General features: G+C 43.8%; 1 protein-coding gene and 1 long non-coding RNA gene across 6 annotated transcripts in view; one reads left to right on the forward strand and one right to left on the reverse strand.

Annotated features, from left to right (window-relative positions):
- The window catches only part of LOC116443037, a 50827-nt gene that overhangs the window by 25185 nt on the left and 2825 nt on the right, over positions 1–22817 (reverse strand). For all 4 annotated transcript variants that reach the window (XR_004239730.1, XM_032106847.1, XM_032106846.1 and 1 more), the window contains exon 2: positions 15918–15983. Coding sequence is in view for 3 of the 4 variants with exons in the window: in XM_032106847.1 (XP_031962738.1) it covers positions 15918–15983 (66 nt within the window). In the remaining variant the exon portion in view is untranslated. The remainder of the gene's footprint in view (positions 1–15917; positions 15984–22817) is intronic.
- On the forward strand, positions 8306–11542 carry LOC116443039. 2 transcript variants are annotated; one of them, XR_004239734.1, is made up of 2 exons: positions 8306–8605; positions 9604–11542. It is a non-coding gene; the product is annotated as an uncharacterized LOC116443039 (long non-coding RNA). The 2 variants fall into 2 exon arrangements; XR_004239733.1 differs by having other exon boundaries at positions 10471–11542.

Genomic DNA, 22817 nt, shown 5'->3' on the forward strand with positions numbered 1-22817 from the left:
TAGCCTTGTTGTCAATGTTTCCACTTGTCCAAGACAGGCAGCCTGGCATGGGTTCACTTCACCTTCTCTGTTAGGGGAACTGGCTGTTCTGGGGTACTCGGGCATTGCAGCCCAGCACATCCAATTAGCTTTTACATTTCCAGCTCTTAGAGTGAGGTCTTCAGAGTCACAGCTCGAGGAGCAGCATGAGGGAGATCTCCTAGAGGCTTTCATTAGGAGCACTTAGGCTCTCCAGAAGATAGAGTCCAAGGCCACTTCACTAGGACTACCTTGGAGAAGGACAGAAAAGAGAACAGCCCAACCTCACCCCCAAAACTGTAATTACCAGCTGTGGTGGGGTTAAATGAGTATTTAAAGAGGTAGGGTTCACTCACACCTACTGGGATTCATTATCTCTTGTTAGGATGACCTGTGAGTTCTGCTGAGCTGAAGTAAAAGGCTTATATTTGTCCTCTTTAGGATGAAGAGGCTCTCAGTTAGCTTCAGTTAACATAAGTTGCCCTGAGGATGTTGTAATGGAACCAACTGACCTGTGGTTTAGAGCTTGATGAATTAAATTGGTCACAGGTAACACATGTGGTGTTCACAAAAGTGCTTTGTCTGCTGTACTGCAGATCTACTTCTGGGGTAATGAGTAAATAAGGAATAAACATATTTTGACTTTCAGGGTTTCAGCTGCACTTCCAGGGCTCTTTTTTAAATTAAATAAAATATTATAAACTCAGCAGGCTTGCTGTGAAGACCCTGAAAATCACAGAATGATTAAGGTTGAAAGGGACCCACTAGTGGGGTCATCTGGTACAACCTCCCTGCTCAAGCAGGGTGAAAATACCTGAAGTCAGAGTTCAGTTCCCTATTGCAACAGTGATAGGGTGGAACTTTGTCTCTCCTTCAAGTATATTTTAAAAGGTGTGGTCAGATATGATTGAAAATTGTAAAACTGGGTGTGGTGGTCTTACTGGCCAAACCCAGTGTTCCTTGACTTTAAATGCTGCACAGATATGAGACTAACTAAATTTGTGATCCTCCTACTAGTAATCCCAGTGCAAGCAGGTCAGGGATATGGTAGTCTTAGAGACAAACCATGGAGTCATTACAAAGGAGAAAGAACAGTGCAAGTTCTTGCCAAAATATATTTATAAAGTCATGGACTTTGAACTTTCAAATGCCGCTACAGGGCAGTGTCACTTGAGCTTTTCCCTAAAGGGGCATTCTGAATATGCCAGTTACTCCTCTCCACGCTTCCACTGTTACGATAAACTGTGGCACTTTATGCCCTAATCCAAGAATCAAAAGCTGTTCTTTCCCTGGTTGGGACACATTCCAAAGTCCTATGAGGGGTAATACAGAGCAACAGATAGCACTTAAATCTCCTGTCATCTGGCACTGCAGGGTGAAAATTATGCAAGCAAAAGGAACTGGGAGACTAAAAGAGACTAACCTAATGAACAGCTCCTGTGCTCTGTGGAGAAGTAACACAGCTCCCTGGAGCACTGCTGGAAATAGCAGAATAATTGGCTGCAAATAATGCTGTCCAAATAGAGGGCTTTTCTGTCATAGAAATGGAGAAAATTACTTCCATTATTCAGTTAGCTCCTGGCACACTGGTTTTGACAGTGCTTTTGACTAAATCTGAACCTCCAAGATGTGGTAACAGAAGAGCTGTGGGCCACCTTCTCTTAAGGCCATTTTACAGACTTGAGTTTGTGAAAGTAACTGATCTCTCTACAGTTCTGGTTAGAGATGTATGGATTGCTCCTTTACTAGGATAATATGCTGTAAGAGTATCTTGAAAATGAAGATGTCAGAAAGTCTTAAGTGTTATTTTTGAGCTCTGGTTTGCAGAGGTGTAACTGTCATTCCAGACCTTTGAGAAAAGTACCAAAATTTGGAGGCAGGGAGCAGAAACTCAGATATCAATTGAGCCAGCAGTGCTGCAAAGAACATATGTAGCCATTTTAATAATACATAAATCCTTGCCATCATGCTCTCCAGGAGAACAAAATGCTTGGTTTGCAGTTGTAGTCTTGTTTGCACCTTTCCACAAAGTCAAAATTACACTTTTAAAAGGAGAATAAATATATTTTGTGTTGAAGAGCACTGGAGGTATCCAAGGTGGATCCCAGTTGCTCCGTATGGCCTGAAGGACTACAGGCTCTGTCTGTTCTCTGATGTTACTGATGGAATAGGGACCTCTGGGGGATTGAGATTATACCATGAGGTTGAACTCCCCTAGCTATTGAATGAAGTCCCAGAAAGAGGTTCAGATGTTTTGTGTGATCCCAGGATACCACAAACAAGCGGATTCAAACTCCCCCAGGTGCTGTGCTGTTGGCCTAGTTGCTCCATAAAAGCAAATGGTTAAAACTGGCTTCATCAATCAAACTAATGAGTCATCTCTCTGTACTCCCATGCCTTGCTTAAAAGGTCCTGCTTACTCCTCTGTATCACCCTCAGAAGGCACCTCTTGGGGTGATCAGCAGAAAGGAGCTGACTTTGATGTAGTGTCTCAATGTCATAATTACACTGACATTTTAATATTCTCCAAGCAGATAAGTTGACTAGTAATTAAATAATGAGAACACCCCATTCTTTCCCAAATGATGCCCCTTGTGGTGTTGTGTTGCATCATTGGAGTAGCAAGTTGGCTGCTTGCCTGCCCATACCAGGATTGCCTACTTGAGAGAGGAGCTGCCAGGATGCTCTGCCAAAGCCACAGGAGAGGGGGAAGGGAAAACTGGATGTTTGAACAGCTGTGGAACTGCTGGGATAATAAACCTGCCAGAAGTTTATTGTTACTTGCTCGCCTTTGTAAGCTGAGGCATTGGAGGTTAAGCCTCTTATTTCTCTTACTGACAGGGTCTCTGACAGCATTTTCAGCTTAAGGTTGTGAACTCTTCCAGAATATATTTATTTCCTAATTATTTCAGGATGATCTATTTTTTCACTTGCAAAAGTAAATAGTCTTAGGCAGAGTTTTAGCTATATTTCAAAATGCATTCCTTTAAAAATCCTAACCCTCTGAACTCCGGATTTGGAAATGAGGATTTGAAGAGAATTCTTAGGGCACTGTTGTCGTTACAATGAAGATCAGTCAGGATCAGATTGCTGGGCTGGAACTCAGAGACTGAGGTGACTTAATTTCATGACCTCTGTGGGCTTTTTGCATAGATTTAAGTCACTTAATAGCTCTATACATCTTCAGAACACAGGGATAACGTTCTTAGCTGTATTTCTTGCATTTCAAATTATTGAGTGGATTGTCTGTTGCTTGAAGGTTTGATGTGCACAGCAAGAGGAGAGGAGGCAGTGTGTTGGAGTATGATTGACTGAATGTAAATTAGCCATGCATCTCTAACACTTGTTTATTTAATTGTAGGGTCATCACTTTCATTTAATGTAGCTGCACCACTGATTTAGGTCTATACATGCTAATTGATTCTTATGTATCATCCATTCCCTATCTACGTCTTGTCTTTCCTTCTCAAGAGCAATCCTCACTGACGCATTTACAGTGTCACTTGGCTCGCTTTCTTTAGCTTTTTCCTTAATACTCTATGAGCTCTGAGCACTTCATGACTTTGTTTTCCTTCAGTCCATGTCCTCTTCTTACCAGCTTTGAGCTTTTTATTGCCCATTACTGTGGATAGTTTAGATCCCTCTGAAACTCCTCATGTTCAGTCAGGCCTGAATATGCTCAGTAAACCCCCAAGAGCAAGTACCTCTGCTTCATGCTTCATTCATCTCTTCCAATCAAAAAACTGGAAGACATCAGGCTTGATTTCCTAAGAAGAAAATCTATCTTCCCACTTTCAGTAGTTCTGTGGAAATTTGAGATTATAATGTTCTGTTTTTCATGATCATCTGCATTTTTTCCAGATACAGATGTAAAGGTTGCTAGTTTGTGAGCTTTTGGATCTTACCCTTAGTCATATGTTAAAATACAGATATGGTATTTGTGCTCTCCAGTTCTCTACAGCAATGTCTGTCTGTCAGAAATACTGCACTGGCTGTGAATTATTAAGCCACTGCATTCTTAATCCTTATGGGTACACAGTCATCTGGGAGGTAACACACTATAGGAAGCTGGAGAACTTGGTAACTCTTGGGGTATCCACAGGCAATCATTTTACATGGTAAAATAGAGTAGAAAAAGTAGAAATGGAAATGCTGCACCTCAAAATTGGAAGCAGGATGGCATGTGGATGTTAGAGCAGACAAAAGATGCCAACCATTTAAAGGCAAAACTTAACTGATTCGAATGCACTTTAGATTAGGTATTAGAAAAACGTCTTCCTTGTGAAGGTGGTGAGGCCCTGGCACAGGTTGCCCAGAGAAGCTGTGGCTGCTTCACTCCTGGAAGTGTTCAAGGCCTGTTTGGGTGGGGCTTGGAGCGACCTGGGATGGTGGAAGGTGTCCCTGACCATGGCAGAGGGTTGGAACTGGATGGTCTTTAATGTCCCTTCCAACCCAGGCTGTTCTGTGATTCTAAGGTCTCACCTCACATTTGTACCAGCAGCTTCGTAATTGACCCTATTCTTAAATCTTGTTCAAACCTCCTTGGGGAAAGAGGGTGAACAGAAATTACTCTGAAGCAAAAATTGTATACAGCTCTTGAGTGGAGAATTTTATAAAACTTTTGAGTGGAGGAATTATGTCAAGGTAAGGGAGGAAAACATTTTCAGTTTCACTGGTTCAATTTAAAACCTGATTTATCAAGCAAATGCTCTCAATCTTTGTCAAAATTGGCTTTTAAAATTATTTTTAACAGCTTTTTGTGTCATCCACTCCAGAAGTGAGGAGTGTTGGCAGCCGAGTACACATTACAGCTAACAAACCAGGTAGTGCTCAAGTGGATAAAAGCTTTCTGAAGAAAACTCCTGATCTCCGGGGCATGTTGACTGAGGGGACGAAGAAAGGCACAGACATTCCTGCAGCTCCCCAGCCTCTGCTGTGCACAGCAAGGGGAAAGAAAATCATCTGCACTCTCTGGGATATGATGAACATTGCTGAGAAAAACAACGTTGGGGTGTTGGTTATTTTCCAGATTCATTTCTCCCTCACTTGGGTCAAACACCAAAGGCTCTGTTCTGCACAAAACGGCATTTGGGTGCCAAGTTTTACTCTGTCAGATCTGGATGCAGCCAAACATATCTGTGATGACATTAGTCCTTCTTTGACTTCCCATAAACAAGTAATTGCTGATTATTGACAGAAAGCTCTATTATTTTGAAATTGGTCTTGCATGGGTCAAGCCCTGGAAGGTACTGTAGACACATCGACAATGTATGGATCCATCCAGATGTTGGTGTTTTAGGAGTTCTCCTGCTATTTTCTTTTTATCTTAAAGAATTTTTCCCATATATGTTGCCAGGGGGACAAATTACTGAGTCCTTAAGAAAAACAAAAGGCCACAGGGGGAGGGGTCCAACTGGCTACTCTCTTTCTCCTGGGGTTTTCTTGTGTAGGGTGGGGGATACCACGAGATTTGAACTCGGAAGAAAGGGGTTGGGTACAGCCCCCGGCTGGCTGGTGTTCTCAGCATTTGGAGGGAGAGGAGGGCGGCCATCATTGTGGAGGGAGTTTGTTGCTGCTGCAGGCTTCTGCTTTCGGCTGCCTTCCTTCTACCATGAGTGGAGCTTGCTTGTTGGAGTGGCTGTTGCACTGGGACCCTAACACCCCACCTTACTAAAAGAGGGACCCTTCCACCATCTGCTTGGGCGCCTCGGGTAGAACCCCGGGATCCCAAGCCCACCTTTCCCTGCCCTGCTGGGAGCCGGGCCACGGCCACCCTGCCCCTGCCATTGCTTCGAGCCTTCGCCACTCTGTAGCCCTGCACGTCCTGCCTGCGTCCAGCCCACCACATCTACCGAGTTTGATACATCTCATCTGCCACTCAGGATTTGTGCTCGTCCCTGCTGTTCCAGCCTGCTGTTCCTGAGGGTCTGGCCGGACACTGGGATCGGCTGCCCAGGGGGTTTGTGAAGCCTTTGTTCCATCCCCTCCCGGGATCCCAGGCAGCCATTGCCGTGTGCTCCCCGAGCTCGCTCTGGAGCGCCCCCTGCAGCCGCGGGGGAACCATCGCACCTGCCCTGCTCACCAGGAGCCGCCAACGCCCCTGCCGGCTGCGAGCGGAACTGCACTGAAGGGGAAAGGGCCCGACAGCCGAGTTTGTGGTTCTGTTTGCTGTTACTGCCATAGTTATTGCTGTTTGTTTGCCTTGTCATACATACAAATATATATATATACAAGTAAAGAACTGTTATTCCTATTCCTCATATCTTTGTCTGAAAGCCCCTTAATTTCAAAATTATAATAATTCGGAGGGAAGAGGGTTGCATTTTCCATTTCAACGGAGGCTCCAGCCTTCCTTGGCAGACACCTGTCTTTTAAACCAAGACACCAGATCATTCCATTCAGCTCATGCATGGAGCATCAGAGACCCTTCTGCAGTCAGAGACTGCAGCATCTGGCCCAGCTCAGGATCTGGCCCTGTCAGCCTGGGATTGGAAAATGATGCTGAAACAGAGTAAAACTGGTGCCACACTTATCAGGAGAAGAAACTGCATGTTGATGCCTCTTTTTCACATGTGCAGTTTCAAAAGGCCTTGCACATGGTTACTGCGCAGACTTGGGCAAACCTGACTTTTTGTCAGCAAGAATCACTTAATGGCTTGCTTGCACTGAAGAACAAATTCGATAGTCCACCTTTTGCATCTTCCAAAAGTCATTTCTTAACTTTTGTGTGTGGGCAGGGGTTTTTGGGTGGTAATGCTGCAATTTTAGTGTATTGTTTCAAATGCAGTGGATGTGTCAGTCTTAGTTTGGGTTGTAGGAGCATTCAGATATAGCCCAAAGTCACTGCTAAACAGTTGCATATACAGGAAGATAAGGTTGGGTTTTTCCTTTTCATTGAAACTGTCATGTATTTTCTTCCTACTTGTTAAGTGGAGTTCAGGAATTTGTGTGGTGGGTGGGTTTTTTATACCTGTTTTTTTCAGAGAGGATGTTTTAAATCAAACCTTTAGTCTTGTCTTCTCTTGGCATGCACCAGGATTTTTCCTCTGTCTTTTCTAATACAGATGACTATACCGTTTTTATTTCTTCTGCTGCACAGTAACCCTGCTAGTCAGCTCATTGGGACACTCTATGACACAGGCTGGCTTCACGTAAGGAGATGCTCCCTTAGCAGTGTGTCAGTGGCCAGGCTGCATTTTTAAGAAGTGAGACACAGAGCTGACTCAAAAGGGCTATGCTGTTTGGTCTTTCCACTGGAATTTCTTTTTTCCCTCACTAATCTAGCTGCTGTTGTCTTTTTGACCAAGCTTGTTGACTCTACAAGCTACAAAGAAAGACCCCCACCATAATCTTGTTGGTATTTGGGATCTGTTTCTTGGGCTCCTTTTTGCATGGCGAAGAATTATGGGAGGTGAATATGGGAAGGAGATGATCCCAGAGTTGAGCATTTCCTTGGATATACTCGTATTGCAGTCTGGCTTGCAGAAGACAATTTCCCATCTCATACAGTCAAAAGTGGTGATCAGCTTCCTTTAGCAACACCTCGTCTGCCTTTTCTCCAGACTGAATCACATGTAAAAACTACACTGAGTAAGGTAGACTCCTAAATGCTTCCCCTCCCAGCAGATGTTTTTCAGGAGCACCATGTAAGGTGTGCTCAAGTCACTGCCACAAGACGATGCTTTCCCAGAGCAGGAGGCAAAGGTATTTCTCAGAGTTATGAGATCCTTCTTCATCCTTCACTGGGTAACAGTCAGGCTTCAAAATAAGATTTTCAACATTCTGTTTCTGTGGGATTTCTATGGCCTCACCTCTGTGATTCCTTGTATGAGCAGTGGTAGCAAGCATCCACCATTTCCTATTGGGATGAGAATCCTGCAGGTCCACTTTCTATCTTTCCATGTGCTCTCCAGGCCAAAATGCCTATAGTAGCATGTTGGAACCCTGGGGTTAGAGAATTTAGGTTTCTGGGATATAATTATATATAGAAGTGTAACAATATGGAGGATTTTGGGTGTGGATTTGTTCTTCATCTTCTCTCCTTCTTCTTCACAAATCTGAGTGTTCTGGTATTGGGTCAAAAAACCCGCAGTGCAGATCATGAAAGGTTAGTTATTGGATTATAAGTAAAAGCATATTACTTGGTATTTCATAATTGGTTGATTTGGACTTTAAATGGCCTTGGACATTAGGACTCAGAGCCATTTTCCACCCTGACAACTAGAAAGCACACCCTATGCAGCTGTGCTAAAGGTAAGAAATAATAAACATCAGTAAAGAAGAAAAGCCTGGCATCTCCTGCGTTGTAATCCAAACTCTGAGTAAAAAACCTCAAAATTCAAAAACAGAGAAAATGAATGTCTGGTGCCTCTGTGTCAGGACTTAGAGTTTGGACTCCCTGAAGAAAACGAGAGAAAAGAAGAAAAAGCAGCTTTGAGCTGGAAAAGGAAAAGGAAGAAAAATATTCCCCAGGGAAAAAGAAAAAGGATCTCGGACTCTAGAGTGCTGGTACAAGGAACCAGAACCGTACTTCTGAACAGTTAACGGAACAGAGGGAACTGAGGAAAACTTCTGATGTCACAGTCAGGTATGGACTTTATGCTTCAGGGTTAATCCTAGTCATAATGGGAAAAGTTATGTCAAAATCGCAGAGAGACGCTTTTAGTAAGTTAATAAGAAGCCTCCGTGGAAATGGTCCAGCTGCACAGCTTCTTCCCAGTTGCAGAGCTCTATATACAGTAATAGTAAGCAAAAATCAGATAGAGCAGCGCAGCAAGAGGCCTGCAGCTTTTCACACCGATGCGGCTTGCACGCAGCCTATGCAGCCTGCATGGGGGGGGGGGGGGGGGGGGGGGGGGGGGGGGGGGGGAGGGGGCCCCACCTCCTCCTCAGCCGGCGGGAGCTAAAACTCCGGAACGGAAGGCATTTGTAACAGATCGCAAGCTGCCTGAAATGCCAAACACAATTGCCAGCACAGCAGATACGGCAGAAGTGAAGCAGATAATGGAGGGGGTGCAGGGAAGCCCGGGTTCGTCCCTGGTCAATTCGGCGCAGGCCGACCTGGGGCTGAAGTAGTTAAAACAACGGGACCGCCCCAAACAAGCAAGAGAGAAGCAGAATGTGATACTTTGCCCATCGCTGCAGCACGTGGTCCCCCTTCAGCTGCCTGCTTTTACGCAAAATTCTGCAGAGTTAGTCCAGCCCTGGAGACTTGCTCCGAAACTTTTTAATACAGCTACAAAACTGCGCACGGGACATGTGCTTCATTTTGCCATACAGCAAAATGGCGGCGCCCGAGGTCACTTCCGTAAACAATGCCTACGTATTTTCGCCTGCGCCATCTTGTGATCAACAAGTTGCTCGTCCTCCACCTAAAGCGCCACCTGTGGTCACTTCTGTTATTGCACCTTCAAATATATATAATAGACAAATAACAGAGACAACAAGATTTCTGCTCAGGGGAAGAAAGCATGAATGCAGCTTTGAAGCCAGAGGGAAAAACATCTTTACAGGGCATAAATCTACATAATACAAACAACCTATAGAATGCAAGTAGAGAATCAGCTGCATTTTCTCCTAATTTAGGAGTATTTTCAAGCAATAATCCAACCAATTCTTCAGAAGATATGCCTAACTTTACCAACTGAGCAGACAAGCCCAAGAAGATACAAAAACATCAAGGAGATACAACAACATCAAGCCACAGAAGATACAACTTAGAACCTGCGTCAACAATCTACAGTATCTACAAGAGCTCTTGGGAGAAATTAATTGAATCAGGGCAATTTTGGAGATCACCAGTGATGAACTTGCCCCAGTTTTGGACTTACTAAGAGGAGACTGTGACATCATGTCTCCCAGAACTCTTACTCCTGAGGCTCAAAAGGCTCTTGACAGAGTGGCAAACATATCACCAAATAGCCATTTTTTGGAAAATATAAAAATATCCGTCTGCCAGTGGATACATTTTCCAATGTGATTTTTGCCTCTTTGCACACAGGAGAAACAGCGAAACATGCACTTCAGCATTTTCTGCAAGCATTTGCATCATTAGGTGTGCCTCAAGAAATAAAAACAGACAATGGTCCAGCTTACATAGCAAAAGAGCCACATAAATTCTTAATGAATTGGGGTGTGCGTCACTCCTTCAATATTTCTCATTCTTCTACAGGGCAAGTAATCATTGAAAGAACACACCACACTTCAAAATCCCTTTTGGATAAACAACAAAGCAGGGAGGCAGAGCTTGAATAAAGCACTATACAATTTAAATTTTTTAAACAGCTCTTTTTCAGAACCAAATTCGCTAATAATCAGACATTTTTCCAACAGCACACATGCAAAATTAAAAGAAAAATCCTTTAGTTCTAATTACAAATCCAGAGACAGGACAAATTGAAGATCCATTTCCTCTAATAACCTGGGGCAACGGGTTTGCACGTGTTTCTACAGGTACAAGACCCAGGTGGCGTCCTGTGAAGAACGTGAAGCCATACCACACGCAGAAAAAAGTTGACAACCCCACAAGTAAAGAAGAAAGTACACAGACGTGAACTATGCAGAGATTATAACTCATACCTGCAATCTCTTGTTTTCATTGCTAAAACTGTGAACTTTAGGTTTTGTCACTTTAAAGAGTATGAAAAAAGAGACTATCATAAAGCTCTTTTGGCAAATAATCCTCACATTCTTATTTTAAAGAAGGCACGAAGTACCTTTGTGCCTTATCATTAGGTGATGTTCAAACAAGATTGAGAAAATATAAAAGAATATTTGTAGAAATCATTTAAAAAATTAAAATTTAAGAAAAGAATCTTTTGCCAAAGGATAGCTTTAAAGAAACATGACGTTTAATCAGATGTTAAGTTTGTTTTTTGCTTTGTTTGTTTTGTCTGCTTTTAGTGGTGTAGCTTTGCCAGTTAGTCAACCTAAAACCAATGTTTGGGTAACATTAGCCAATGCCTCAGGCTTGGATACCATTTGTTTGACTTATTCAAGTCCAAAAAAGCCATTTTCTATCTGCTTAGTTGATTTGCTGGTAGACAGTTAGCCAATACCAAAAAATGTCTCTTCCGATCTTTCACAATTCCTCATGAATCCTACAGAGGAATGGGGTGTCTGGACTAAATTTCTCCCTAAGACACCCTATGAACCTCAAGAATTGGAAATCCTTGGCTCAATAAAAATGGATTTCTGCATAATATTTTATTCTCCTGAGTCAAAACAAAGTAAAACAAAATCACAGATGTCACTCCAAATCATGCATTGTATGAAAATGCAACATCTTGGTACAATTTCACCCCGGTCTCATAATCTGAAGGTTGTGAGTTCGATTCTCACACATTCTCCTTTTTTTTTGAATGCGTTGCATGAATCTTTCTGACCACTTAGAGTCAGTCTTTGCTAATATCAAAGAACTGCAAATAGGTCTTTCAAAATTAAGAAAAGAAAATGAGTCCAGTTAAGTTTAATGATCTGTTTGGTAACTAGCAAATTAGTAAATGGATCAAAGATCTCATAAAAATGGAAGGTCTAATTATCTCTTCATCTTTCTCATTTTCCTCCTTGTGCCATATTTGTTCTCCTTTCTGCAAAGGGCCCTGCAGAGGACCACCAACGCTGCATTTCTGGTTGAAAAACAATTAGAAGGTCTCACCAAACTCATAGTTGAAAGAGCATCATGGTTGGATGATCTGTTTGATTGGTTAAGCCTTGCTCCATTATGGAGAGAGCTTTTGAAATTGGGCATGTATGTTTTGATTGTCATTATAGTCATCATGGTACTTGTAACCTTGTCTACTTCAGTGTATCCGACAATGGTTTAACAAAGCAGTTAAGCAGTGTTCATGGTTCAAACAGGAGGGGGAGATGTTGGAACCCTGGGTTTAGAGAATTTAGGTTTCTGGGATATAATTATATATAGAAGTGTAACAATATGGAGGATTTTGGGTGTGGATTTGTTCTTCATCTTCTCTCCTTCTTCTTCACAAATCCGAGTGTTCTGGTATTGGGTCAAAAAACCCGCAGTGCAGATCATGAAAGGTTAGTTATTGGATTATAAGTAAAAGCATATTACTTGGTATTTCATAATTGGTTGATTTGGACTTTAAATGGCCTTGGACATTAGAATTCAGAGCCATTTTCCACCCTGACAACTAGAACGCACACCCTGTGCAGCTGTACTAAAGGTAAGAAATAATAAACATCAGTAAAGAAGAAAAGCCTTTACAATGTCTCCTGCATTGTAATCCAAACTCTGAGTAAAAAACTCAAAATTCAAAACCAAGAAAATTAATAGTAGCAGATCTAATACATCCACATTCCAGCCTCCAGAAGCTAACCCTCAGAAAATCAACATATTTAAGATATTGATTTATTACTGACAGTGGCAGTGCTAATGCCTTTTAGGTGGTGGGTCCCTTCCTAGCTGGAGGGCTGCTGTGGAAGTAATGTGCTCCCTGGTCTTGGGTGGTTTTCTTCTGGGACATGTTTTCTGCTCCAGAGCAATGTGATGCTGGTCTTGGTGCCAATGTGCTCAGCACCACAGAGAAATCAGACTCAGAAAAATATTGGTGAGGGTTGTACAGTTCTCTGAAAAGCTATTGCACCTAAAGAATTGATTGATTCCAACAACCCAGTCCTGAGTGTCTCTAATCAAAAAAACATGGATCTTCTATGCATCTCTTTAAGATTACTCATCAATAGATGTCATTGCTTCTCTGCAAGCTCTGTGGTATTGCAGCTCCTTTTAGGTGCTTCCTGGTCTAGCAGTGGATTAGTTTGTACAGTATCACTGTGTTACTATCCAAACCAGCCACTGGATTGCACCATTGCTCCAAATATTCCATCTGGAAGCAATGCAGCACCTAAGAGCAGAGGAGCCAGCTCTGTATGTAAAATACCTTTTGTGTTCTTGCTTTCCAAAGTCCCTCTGATGAACTGCAGCAACATGCTGAGCCTGCCACAAGAAAATCAGTCCCTGATCAAGCTTGTGTCTTCATTTGTGGGCTGATGGGGACAAGAAACACAACCACCTTAGCACCCTTTGATTTCCTCGGGCCCTGGTTCCTGTGGCATTAGTTGCTCTTTTGAAAGACCCTGGTGAGAGGAAGAAACAGCAGAGGGGCAGTACTGAAAGGCAGAGTCCTGGCTGCCCAACATACCTATCACAGCAGGGCCGTCTCCTGAGATGTTGAGAGTGGGGATGTGGAATGAACTGGAGCAAATAGTTCTTGCAATAGTTGTCATGCTCCCACCCCACACATCACCTCTCTAACCCCAGGTGTGCCTGGAGTTGCTGATGCCTTCTGTGTCCCCCAGCCCAGGAGCCAGCAGCTGAGGCACAGGCACGGCTGTAGACTGCTGAAGCTCAGTAACTGAGAGATCCATTTCTACTGAGAGATCAGATGACTCTCCTGAAGATTTGGACAAGGTTTTCCACACGTAGCCCCTCTGCCTCAGGCCATGTGCAAGGCATGGACCTCTACAATCAGTGTTTAGATCCACCAGTGGGTCTCCTCTGGGGTCTTTGGGGGAACTTCCCCAAACCTGACCTGCCACAGCTTGTGCTTGTATTGGAGGTCTCTGCTTATTCAGTCTGATTCTTCTTTGTGTTGCCTTGGTGCTATTTGGTTGTCATACATCTCCAGTGGCCCTGACACTCTGTTGTGACTTTTGATTATGCCTGGCAGGTATAGTTCCTATCTAACCCATCACCTTAGAGACACAGTTCAGGTATTTCTGGCATACAGAGGTGGCCAGGAAAGGCCCTGCAGGCTCCTTCACAGGGCCCAAGCAGAGAAAAGAGGCATGTTAGTGAAACATGGAGGGGCTGGCATGGGGCCAAGAGCTGGGGCCAGGGTGTTTCCAGTAAGGCAGTCTCTTGCTCTTTCTCATGTGTGAGATTTTAATGCAAAATACTTTTAATAAGATGACAGGCACCTCCTCACTGAGAGGAAGCCTCGCCTGGTCTCTCCAGGTTCAGATGGTATGCTCGTCCTCTAAGTGGTGAAGGAAAATTTTAAGTTTGTCCTTCAGCCATGAGGTGGTTGAGTTCTCCATTCCAGCAGCATCTTGACTCGAAACGCACAGTTCTATATCTGCTAATTGTTTGTGTGAGACCAGTGGTTTTGTGCTTTCTGTCTGGTACAGCATTTCAGCCAATGGCTTAGTCCTCCTCTTCCTTTTTTGTGCCTGTGCCAGCAATGTGACTTCTGTGCTTCTGGATGCTGGAGCTGGGATTTTTGCATCTTCCCATCTCACCTCTGCTCTGTTTATACCCCAGAGCTCAGCACAGAATATTACCTATTTTTATCTGGTGATACTGCTCCTGTCATGGGTATTAGGTTGATTGCTGATGTCTAAAAGCTATGGTATTAACTTTGTGGACCTTTTTGACAATTAAATGACCATCAAAGATTCTTGTTACACTGAGCAAAACCTTAATGATGAGGAAAACCTTAGCATTGTAGGAAAAATTTCTTCACAGAAAAGGTAGTCAAGCACTGGAATAGGCTGCCCAGGGAAGTGGTTAGGTCACCATCCCTGGAAGTATTTAAGGGATGTGTAGAAGTGGCACTTGGGGACATGGTTTTAGTGGTGGACTTGGCAGTGCTGGGTCAATGGTTGGATGATCTTAAAGGTCTTTTCCAACCGTAACAACACCGTGATTGATGAGCCACCTTGTTGGCTTTTCTGAGAGATAAGAAGGATACAAGGTTACTTGTGCAGGATCAGTACAGCTGTGGGAGTGGGAAAAGAAGTGGCGCTGAAAACATGAGAAGAGTTTTGCTTTGCTTCATGTAGTGCAATGGTCCAGCACAGCCAAGGGACACCATTCCCAGTGCATGCAGAGGGAAGTGACTGGCATTACATCTGGTTATTTATCTCATGTAGAGCTGGTCTTAAGTCATGGCAGACTTCAAAACAAGTTCAGACTAAGGGGCTTAACTCATGTGTAGCAAGACGTATTCATTGCTTTATCACTGTGCCCTGTGACTTTTGCTAAATTAAAAAAATTTCACTGAAGTGGAAGTAAGTGGATTACTTGTACATAGAGAGAGACTCCAAGGGTCTGTACAGTATCCTCCAGCAATGTTATTTTAAGAAATAATGGTAGAATGTGTATTTATTTCACAGAAAACCAGATATATTGTGCAAACATGAAAGTAAAGCTTTGCAGTCATTGTTGAATTGTAGTTTAAGGTGCCCTTGGGAAATGCTGAGTTCAAAAACAATCTGTATCTTAAAAATACACCCTCAACATAGTCAAGAAGTAACCTAGCTTTGCAAGTTGCCACATATCTGTGATTGTTTGAGATTATCTAATATAACTGTGTTTTCAGAGTTTTGGATGATTCAAATAGACTTGCAGGAAGGTTTAACAGTTCGTTGTTGATAGAAATTCCATGCTGCTATTCCTGGCTATGATACCAAGCAAAGCCTACAATATTTGTCTCATGAACGACTGAATTTAATATCTATCTTAGAGCATGAGATAATGGGGTTTGTGGTTTTATCTATATGGCATTGTTGTGGTAATATATTAAAGTGCATAGTAGCTGTTTTCTTTTGCTCACCTAGCTTAAAAAACAAAGCTACAGTTAACTTGCTGATGTTGTTGGATGAAGATATTTTATATGCTGTGGAGGTGAACATTGTACTCTTTTTTAAAAAAGTCTTTAGGCATGAGGAGAAGGTAGATATAGGTAAAGGCGAGGGCAGGTGTAGGTCCCTGCTCCCATTTTACGGTATCTAGAGGTAACCTGGGACAGCATTCTTGCAGCCCAGGCACACTATAATATTAACCATGTCCTTTGCTTTCTATTACTCCTCTCAAGCGTCCTGCAAAAATGATTCAGAAGTTGAAGGATTTGTCCAAGGCTATAAAAAGAACTTACCTAAATTTGCGACTGACCAGGTCATTACATAGTCCAGTCCTCCAGGCGCAGGTGTGAAGCAGAGACCTGGGAGACACAAGTGAGAAGTGAAAACCAGAGGACACTTTTAAGGAGCTCTCATCAGTGGAGAGAGCCTAATTCCTAGAAAAAATGATCCTGATCCTCTAATCTTTTAGAAGCCCTGTTTTCTAGCTATGGTGGAGGCTCACATCAAGGCAGCACAAGGAGCTGCATCAGACAGTGCCAGAAGATGCTTTTCCAGCTCCACATGTTTGCATTGCCCAGGTACCTTGGTGGACAGAGCCTCCATTTAGTGTTGCTTGCAGAGTTCCTGCTCTCAATGCCAAATGAAATGGTCCAAAGCTGAAGTGGCCCATTCACTGTAGAGGAAGAATTTTTTTGGTTCTGTTCTGGCCTGTGCCACATGGGGACAACTAGAGAGAACTTTGTCTTTCTTGGGGTATATTTCTCTTTTTTGTTGTCTTCCTTTTCATTACATTCATTACTATATTTTATTTTATTTCAATTACTAAACTATTCTTAATTCAATCCACATGCTTTACATTTTTTCAAATTCTCCTCCCAGTCTCACCAGGAAAGGGGGGAAGTGAGAGACAAGATGTATGGTTCTTTGTTGCTATCTAGGGTTAAACCACAGCACTTTTATCAGTTTCCAGCCCTCTGTGACATCCGTAGGGCTGGATGGAAACTGCCACAGCCACAGGGTGCGAAGTGTGAACTAACATAAATTCATTCCACTGGTCATGTTTGTTTTAAAAGTAATTATAAATCAATTGGACAAGGTAGAGCAGGGGTTGTTGATCTCTTCACAGCATAAGCTATGCATCACATGCACTGCTGAACTTGATAGCAATGGGATCAATGCTTGACCCAGACTGTACTTTTGCAGTTAAATGATCTGGTCCTATGAAAATCTGGCATTAGGCTGCATGAAATCACATGGTCCCACAAAAGCCACTTAGCTTTCTACATTCATTGGGAATTTGCAAGAGGGTATTTCTAGAAAGCACTTGAAAAAAATGCTTCTTATTACAAACACTTGCTGTATGCTGGGTTAATTAACAGTGGAATTTCTTTAACCTTGGGAACTAGAGAAAACGGCTTATAACAGACATGGGTAGGGTGTTTAATACACAACTATACAAGGAAGGCATAGCAGGGACATCAAATTGCACTCCCTTCAGTAGGCTTTATGTGGTCAGACATCACAAATGCAAAAGAGGGCAAAAGAGCAAGTAAGGCATCCCAAAAGCCTTGGAGAAGAGCACACTGTGGACTCAAACCTACGCATGTAAGATCAGACTTTATGTTGAGATTTTCAAAGAGACTGAAAAAGAGAACAGAGTGGCAGTATTACTTTTTTTTTTTCATCTGGAGGGGAGCAAGTAACTCTCAGGTGGGATTTTGCTAAGGTTTCTAATCTGCAGGGGTTTGGACTCATCTCTACTTGCATTAATAATGAGGAGACGTGGGTGTAGCCAGCAGAATGTTTTATTTTTATTTTACATACATAAAGACTGTTTTGAGGCAGGATCTGGTCAGTGTCTGATGGTTGAATATGTGGAGGAACAAGATATGAAACTTGATTTCTCATTTCTTTTGTCTTCAGATCCTTCTGAAATGTCATGTGCTTTAAAAGAAGCTTTGGATCTGCCTCCCTCTCTAGGAATCTGACTAGAAAAATGTGGGAACACAGAATGGGTCAGGTTGGAAGGGACAACAGTTGCTCATCTGGTCCAACTTCCTGACCAAGCAGGGTCATCCCAGAGCACATGGCCATGAAATTGTGTCTGCATGGTTCTGGAATACCCCAATGAGGGAGACTCCACACTCCCTGGGCAATATTTCCCATCACTTGGTTTCTGTAGTATGTGGCATATCTGGCAGGGGCTAGTAGTGCCCCAAAAGGCTTTGTAAAAACAAAGCTGGCTGTTCATTAGGAGAAGCATGTGCTTCTGTGTGCATTTTGTTCAAGGCAGGAACACCAGCTGCCAACAGATGTAGATTCAGGGAAGAGTGTCTCTAACATTTCCCCAAAGCATCCTCCTCTCATCCTAGACACACTGAGTGAAAGCTTCCTCTGGACTAAAAAATACTCTTCTTCAGTACCATCCAGCTTACTATTTCATAGGTGGAGTGTGGGCCCCTGTGGCTTTTGTTGAGGCAGACATAAAAGCACACACTTATTGTAATCCAAAGTCGTAGAAGTTTTTATTTTCTCTACTGCTATTCTTATACCTCTTCTCAATAGCTGTAGCCTATTGAGATTGGCTGCTTAGCAAACAATGACAAGGCTGTCTAACAAACAATGACCATTCAAGCAGTAAAATAATTAGCTATACAAGCGAAAGTATAGTTGTTACATATTATCTGCAAGTTCTTCCTTGAACACTGTTAATGTCCTATAACAAGAACATCCTCTCCTTGTGTCCAGAACATCTCTCATTGATTATCTTCTTGGCCTTCTCTGTGGGTTTCACTGAAGCTGCAAAATTTCACTGTAATATTCTCACGGGTAAATTCTGACTCGTTTCAGGTCTGATTCTGTGAGACTGTCAGTCCAGCTGTCAGTCTTATCAGGCCCCTGTAAATCTACTGCCAAAAATGTGACCAAAGATTGTCTGCAGAGAACCCTTAGTATTTGCCACTGTTTTTCTTTCCACAGATGCTGGGGGTCTCTTGGATTCAACACAGGAAATCCTTTCACTAAAATGCACTTGTTAAGTGGCACCAAGGTGTGGGAATGTGCACAGGAACCCAGAGACAGTGAAGTTGGAGAACTCAGTAGTTTGCTGTCTAACATGCCACTGGGACTAGCTGCAAGAAGTGATACAAAAATGAATGCTACAGGCTGCAAACATTCTTCCACATGGTTTGAAATTGTTTCTTTAAAGAAAAAGGTTCCATCTTATACCATGAATTTGAGAGCCAATAAGAAAAGGCATCAGTACCTTTTTAACTAGTAACAGCAAATGAACCCACATGGCCTGAGCATGTTCCTAACCCTATGAGGAGAGATAAGATAGAATTCGGTTGTGGGCTGTGGGATGTGCCTGCAAAGGCACATGGCAGCACAAAGGAGCACATGGTGGCACACAGAGGCTTGTCTCCACCGGACCCTGGGGGAAGGAGGTGTCACACGGCAGACCCCTACAGAGAGGAGCCTGCTGGCAGCTGACAGACGGGTGAACCATGTGTGATCACCCCATGGAAAGACATTTAGAAAGCGCGTTGCTGATGTGGCAACATGGGATAGGTCATGTAGTGAGAATTACCATGTAAGGAAATACTGTGCCTTGGAAAAGTGTATAAAACCAACTCATTTCTTTGAATAAACGATTCAGATTCCCTGCTGGTCTGAGTCCATGACTCAGTTGTTGCAAATGGCACCCTGCATCAGGTACTTGATAGGCAACTAGTAGGCACTGGTAACGAAGCTTGGCTGAACTTTACAGGGGGACTGAAAGGAAGCCCAAGAACTGAAAGGAAGCTCAGGAGCTGAAAGGAACTTTGTGGCGCTAATTGACCTGTCTGCAGGACGGTAGCAGCCAAGAACCATGCTCGGCTGAACTTTATAGAGGGGCTGGAAAGAAGCCTGGGGCTGGAAAGAAGCCCGGGAGCTGAAAAGAAGCTCGGGAGCTGAAATGAAGCTCATGGCGCCAATTGACCTTTCTGCAGGATGGAAGGTAGCAGCTGAGAACCGTGCTCGGCTGAACTTTACAGAGGGGCTGGAAAGAAGCCTGGGGGCTGAAAAGAAGCCCGGGAGCTGAAACAAAGCTTGGGAGTTGAAACGAAGCTCATGGCACCAATTTACCTTTCCACAGGATGGAGGGTAGCAGCCAAGAGCCATGGGGAATGGTGTATCCCACGAACAGAATGTTGCAGACACGTTGGAGCGGATTTTAAAGAAATATGGCAGGAAAGTTGAGTCTACAGATTTGAACAGACTCTTGTTCTGGGCAAGACTGTGGTTCAACTTTAGATAGTCCCGATACTTTTGATCCTCAGACATGGGACACTTTAGGGGATGTGTTGTGGGACTGAGTTACACAAGGTGACACAGCACTGACAGAGCTTTTGTGTCCATGGAGGACAGTGTGCAAGGCCCTCATGGCGCATATGGCACCCAGAGACCGGACAAAGAAAGATGCTTGTGCCACCATGGCAGCTGTGCCGACCCCTCCTGCGCCGCCAGCGAACGACCGTAAGTCTGTTGGGACTGTGGAAGGAGAACCAGAAGATGGCCCCTCGTCCTCCAAACCGTTTGACCCTGTAGGGGAACCGGACGGTATCGTAGAAGAGCTTGCACCACCCCGCACCATGCGGCATCAGCTGGATGGTGTCTCGGTGAGTGGCTGGAGGTGGGGGGGCCCTTCCTGGTAGTGTGTTCCCTCTCCATTTGCCCTCTGCGAGAGTGCAGCGGTGGCAGCAGACACAGCGGGGGGGTTGTGTGTGGCCACGGGGGTGCAGCGCTGGTGAGCACAGGGCGGCAAGCACATGACAGAGCTGCCCTGTGCCAGCGAGCACGTGGCAGAGCTGGGAAGCGGCAGTGAACACCAGACACAGTGGATCTGGTGGGGTGAGTGCAGCTCTCTGCACGTGGGAAGTGAGGAGATGGGCCAGCGGACCTCTGAGAGCCGCCCAACCCACACGGCCACCTGACCTGTGCCGCTACAGCCAGCGCTCCCATCTCCTGCGGACCCTCAGAAACTGATACTGTGCTGGAGAAAAGGACTGAGTGGACCCATGGCCCCTTCCTCGGGGGTGGGGGCCTGCAGCATTTGCACCAGCTTATGTGAGGGTGGCTGCGGGCTGGGCATGTCATTCCTGCAGCTGGTCCGTGGAACTTTCCTGTTTTCCTTGCTCAGAAAGTTGCTGCAGTCCTGAACTCTCACTGTTAAAACTAGGTTTTTTACCATATCACCTTGTGACCCCCTGCATTGTTTTGATTGCGTTTTGTGATAGATAATAATTTGTAAGCTATCTTTTCAAGATGAAATGACACATTAACTCTTTTATATATTGCATATTTTCAGTTATGGTGTGGAGGCAGAAACATTCCCTTGTACTTTTGTTTCCCAAGGTTGTCTGTTTAATCACTGTCTCCATTCATGGGAATGAGATGTGTGTTGTTACCAGTTATTGGGTGTTTTAATCTGCTCTCCTGTTCAAGGGGAAGATAAACTCTTTTGAAGTCATATTCCTAACTGATGTTGATAAAGTTTTTAGGCAATTTTGTAGGTATTTTAGGGAAACCCTCTCAGTCAAGGCTTGAGGCTCTGGCCAAGCCCTCGCCCTGGCTGACTGGGGATTATACCATCAGACCCAAGTGTTTCTGCCCTAAAGGCATAATCAAGTCACTTTGACTTGTTGATTTGATCTTATAAAAGCTGGAGCCTCTTTCAAGGTAAACTTGGAAGTCTTGGCCAGGGAAGACTCTCCAAGTCTTCACTATGAAATGGGACCTCCCAGCAATTGCAGACTCTGGGTGATGGTAAAGGTTTTAGACAACTTTACGTTGTTTCTCAAAGTTCTAGCTGTTTAATCACTGTCTTCATTCATAAGACTAGTTACTGGGTGTTTTAATCTATTCCCCTGTTCATAGGAAAGATACTGCTTTTGTGAGGAATGGAGTTTATTTGGTTCAGGCAGTGGGCCAAACATGTTAATGTTAGAAGTGTTTTGTTTCATGATTCTTGTTTGTATAAAACAAAATAGAGGGAACTGTGGGGAGAGATAAGATAGAATTCAGTTGCAGGCTGTGGATGTGCCTGCATAGGCACATGGCAGTACAAAGGAGCACATGGCGGCACAGAGAAGCTTGTCTCCACCGGACCCTGGGGGAAGGAGGTGTCACACGGCAGACCCCTACAGAGAGGAGCCTGCCGGGAGCTGACGGACGGGTGAACAGCGCATGATCACCCCATGGAAGGACATTTAGAAAGTGTGTTGCTGATGTGGCAACATGGGATAGGTCATGTAGTGAGAATTACTGTGTAAGGAAATACTGTGCCTTGGAAAAGTGTATAAAACCAACTCATTTCTTTGAATAAACGATTCAGATTCCCTGCTGGTCTGGGTCCGTATCTCAATCGTTACATAACCCAGCTCAACAAAGTCACTGGATTAATTCTACTTTCTTTTTCCTTTACACCTCCCCCCCTTCTCCTTCCTTGCCCCCCAATTTCAAGGTAAGTCATATTTCAAGGTGTAAAAGTGTTGGGAGAGGGAAAGGAGTAGGTACATTTTAGTTGTGTGGTTAGTTGTATGCAAGCAAACAAGAGGTAAAAGCATGGTGAACAGCACAGCAAAAGCATAAATGAAGATCACGGCCATATAGGCCATGGTACGTAGGTACTGCTTATTTGAGGTATGAATCTAGTCTTTTACTCACTGGTTGCACCCTACTTATACTTTAGTTTTGGCTTTTTTATTTTTAAAGCAAGCCCATGATGGTGCAGGAGCTTGTACCATATCTCAAAAGCATGGAAGTTGGATGCTTATTCCCCACAGATGGTTTGGACACTCAGTGGAAGAAAAGGAGCAGTTTAGAGCCCTGGCCTATCTTAGGTGGTGGATCCTGCATCTCATCTCTAACTGTACAGGGAATCTCACAAGCCCACCACAATCTTGTGTTGTGCCTATTGCCCTTGCTTCATTGCAAAAATTTTGTTTTGCGAGAATGACCTTGCAATAGCTTAAACTTTTGGCCACATCCCTGTCCTGTGAAAGTGCAGCTATTGACAGAGCAGGATGCTGACTGAGAGGAAAGGGAGAAGATTGCCAGTGCCCTACACTTAGGGCCCAGTTATATCTTGTGTAAGACCTTGTTGAAAATGCACAACAGTAGTGACAGGGACAGACAAGGGATGAACTTAA

The sequence above is a fragment of the Corvus moneduloides genome, chromosome 4 (genome assembly GCF_009650955.1).
Source record: "Corvus moneduloides isolate bCorMon1 chromosome 4, bCorMon1.pri, whole genome shotgun sequence".
NCBI lineage: Eukaryota > Metazoa > Chordata > Aves > Passeriformes > Corvidae > Corvus > Corvus moneduloides.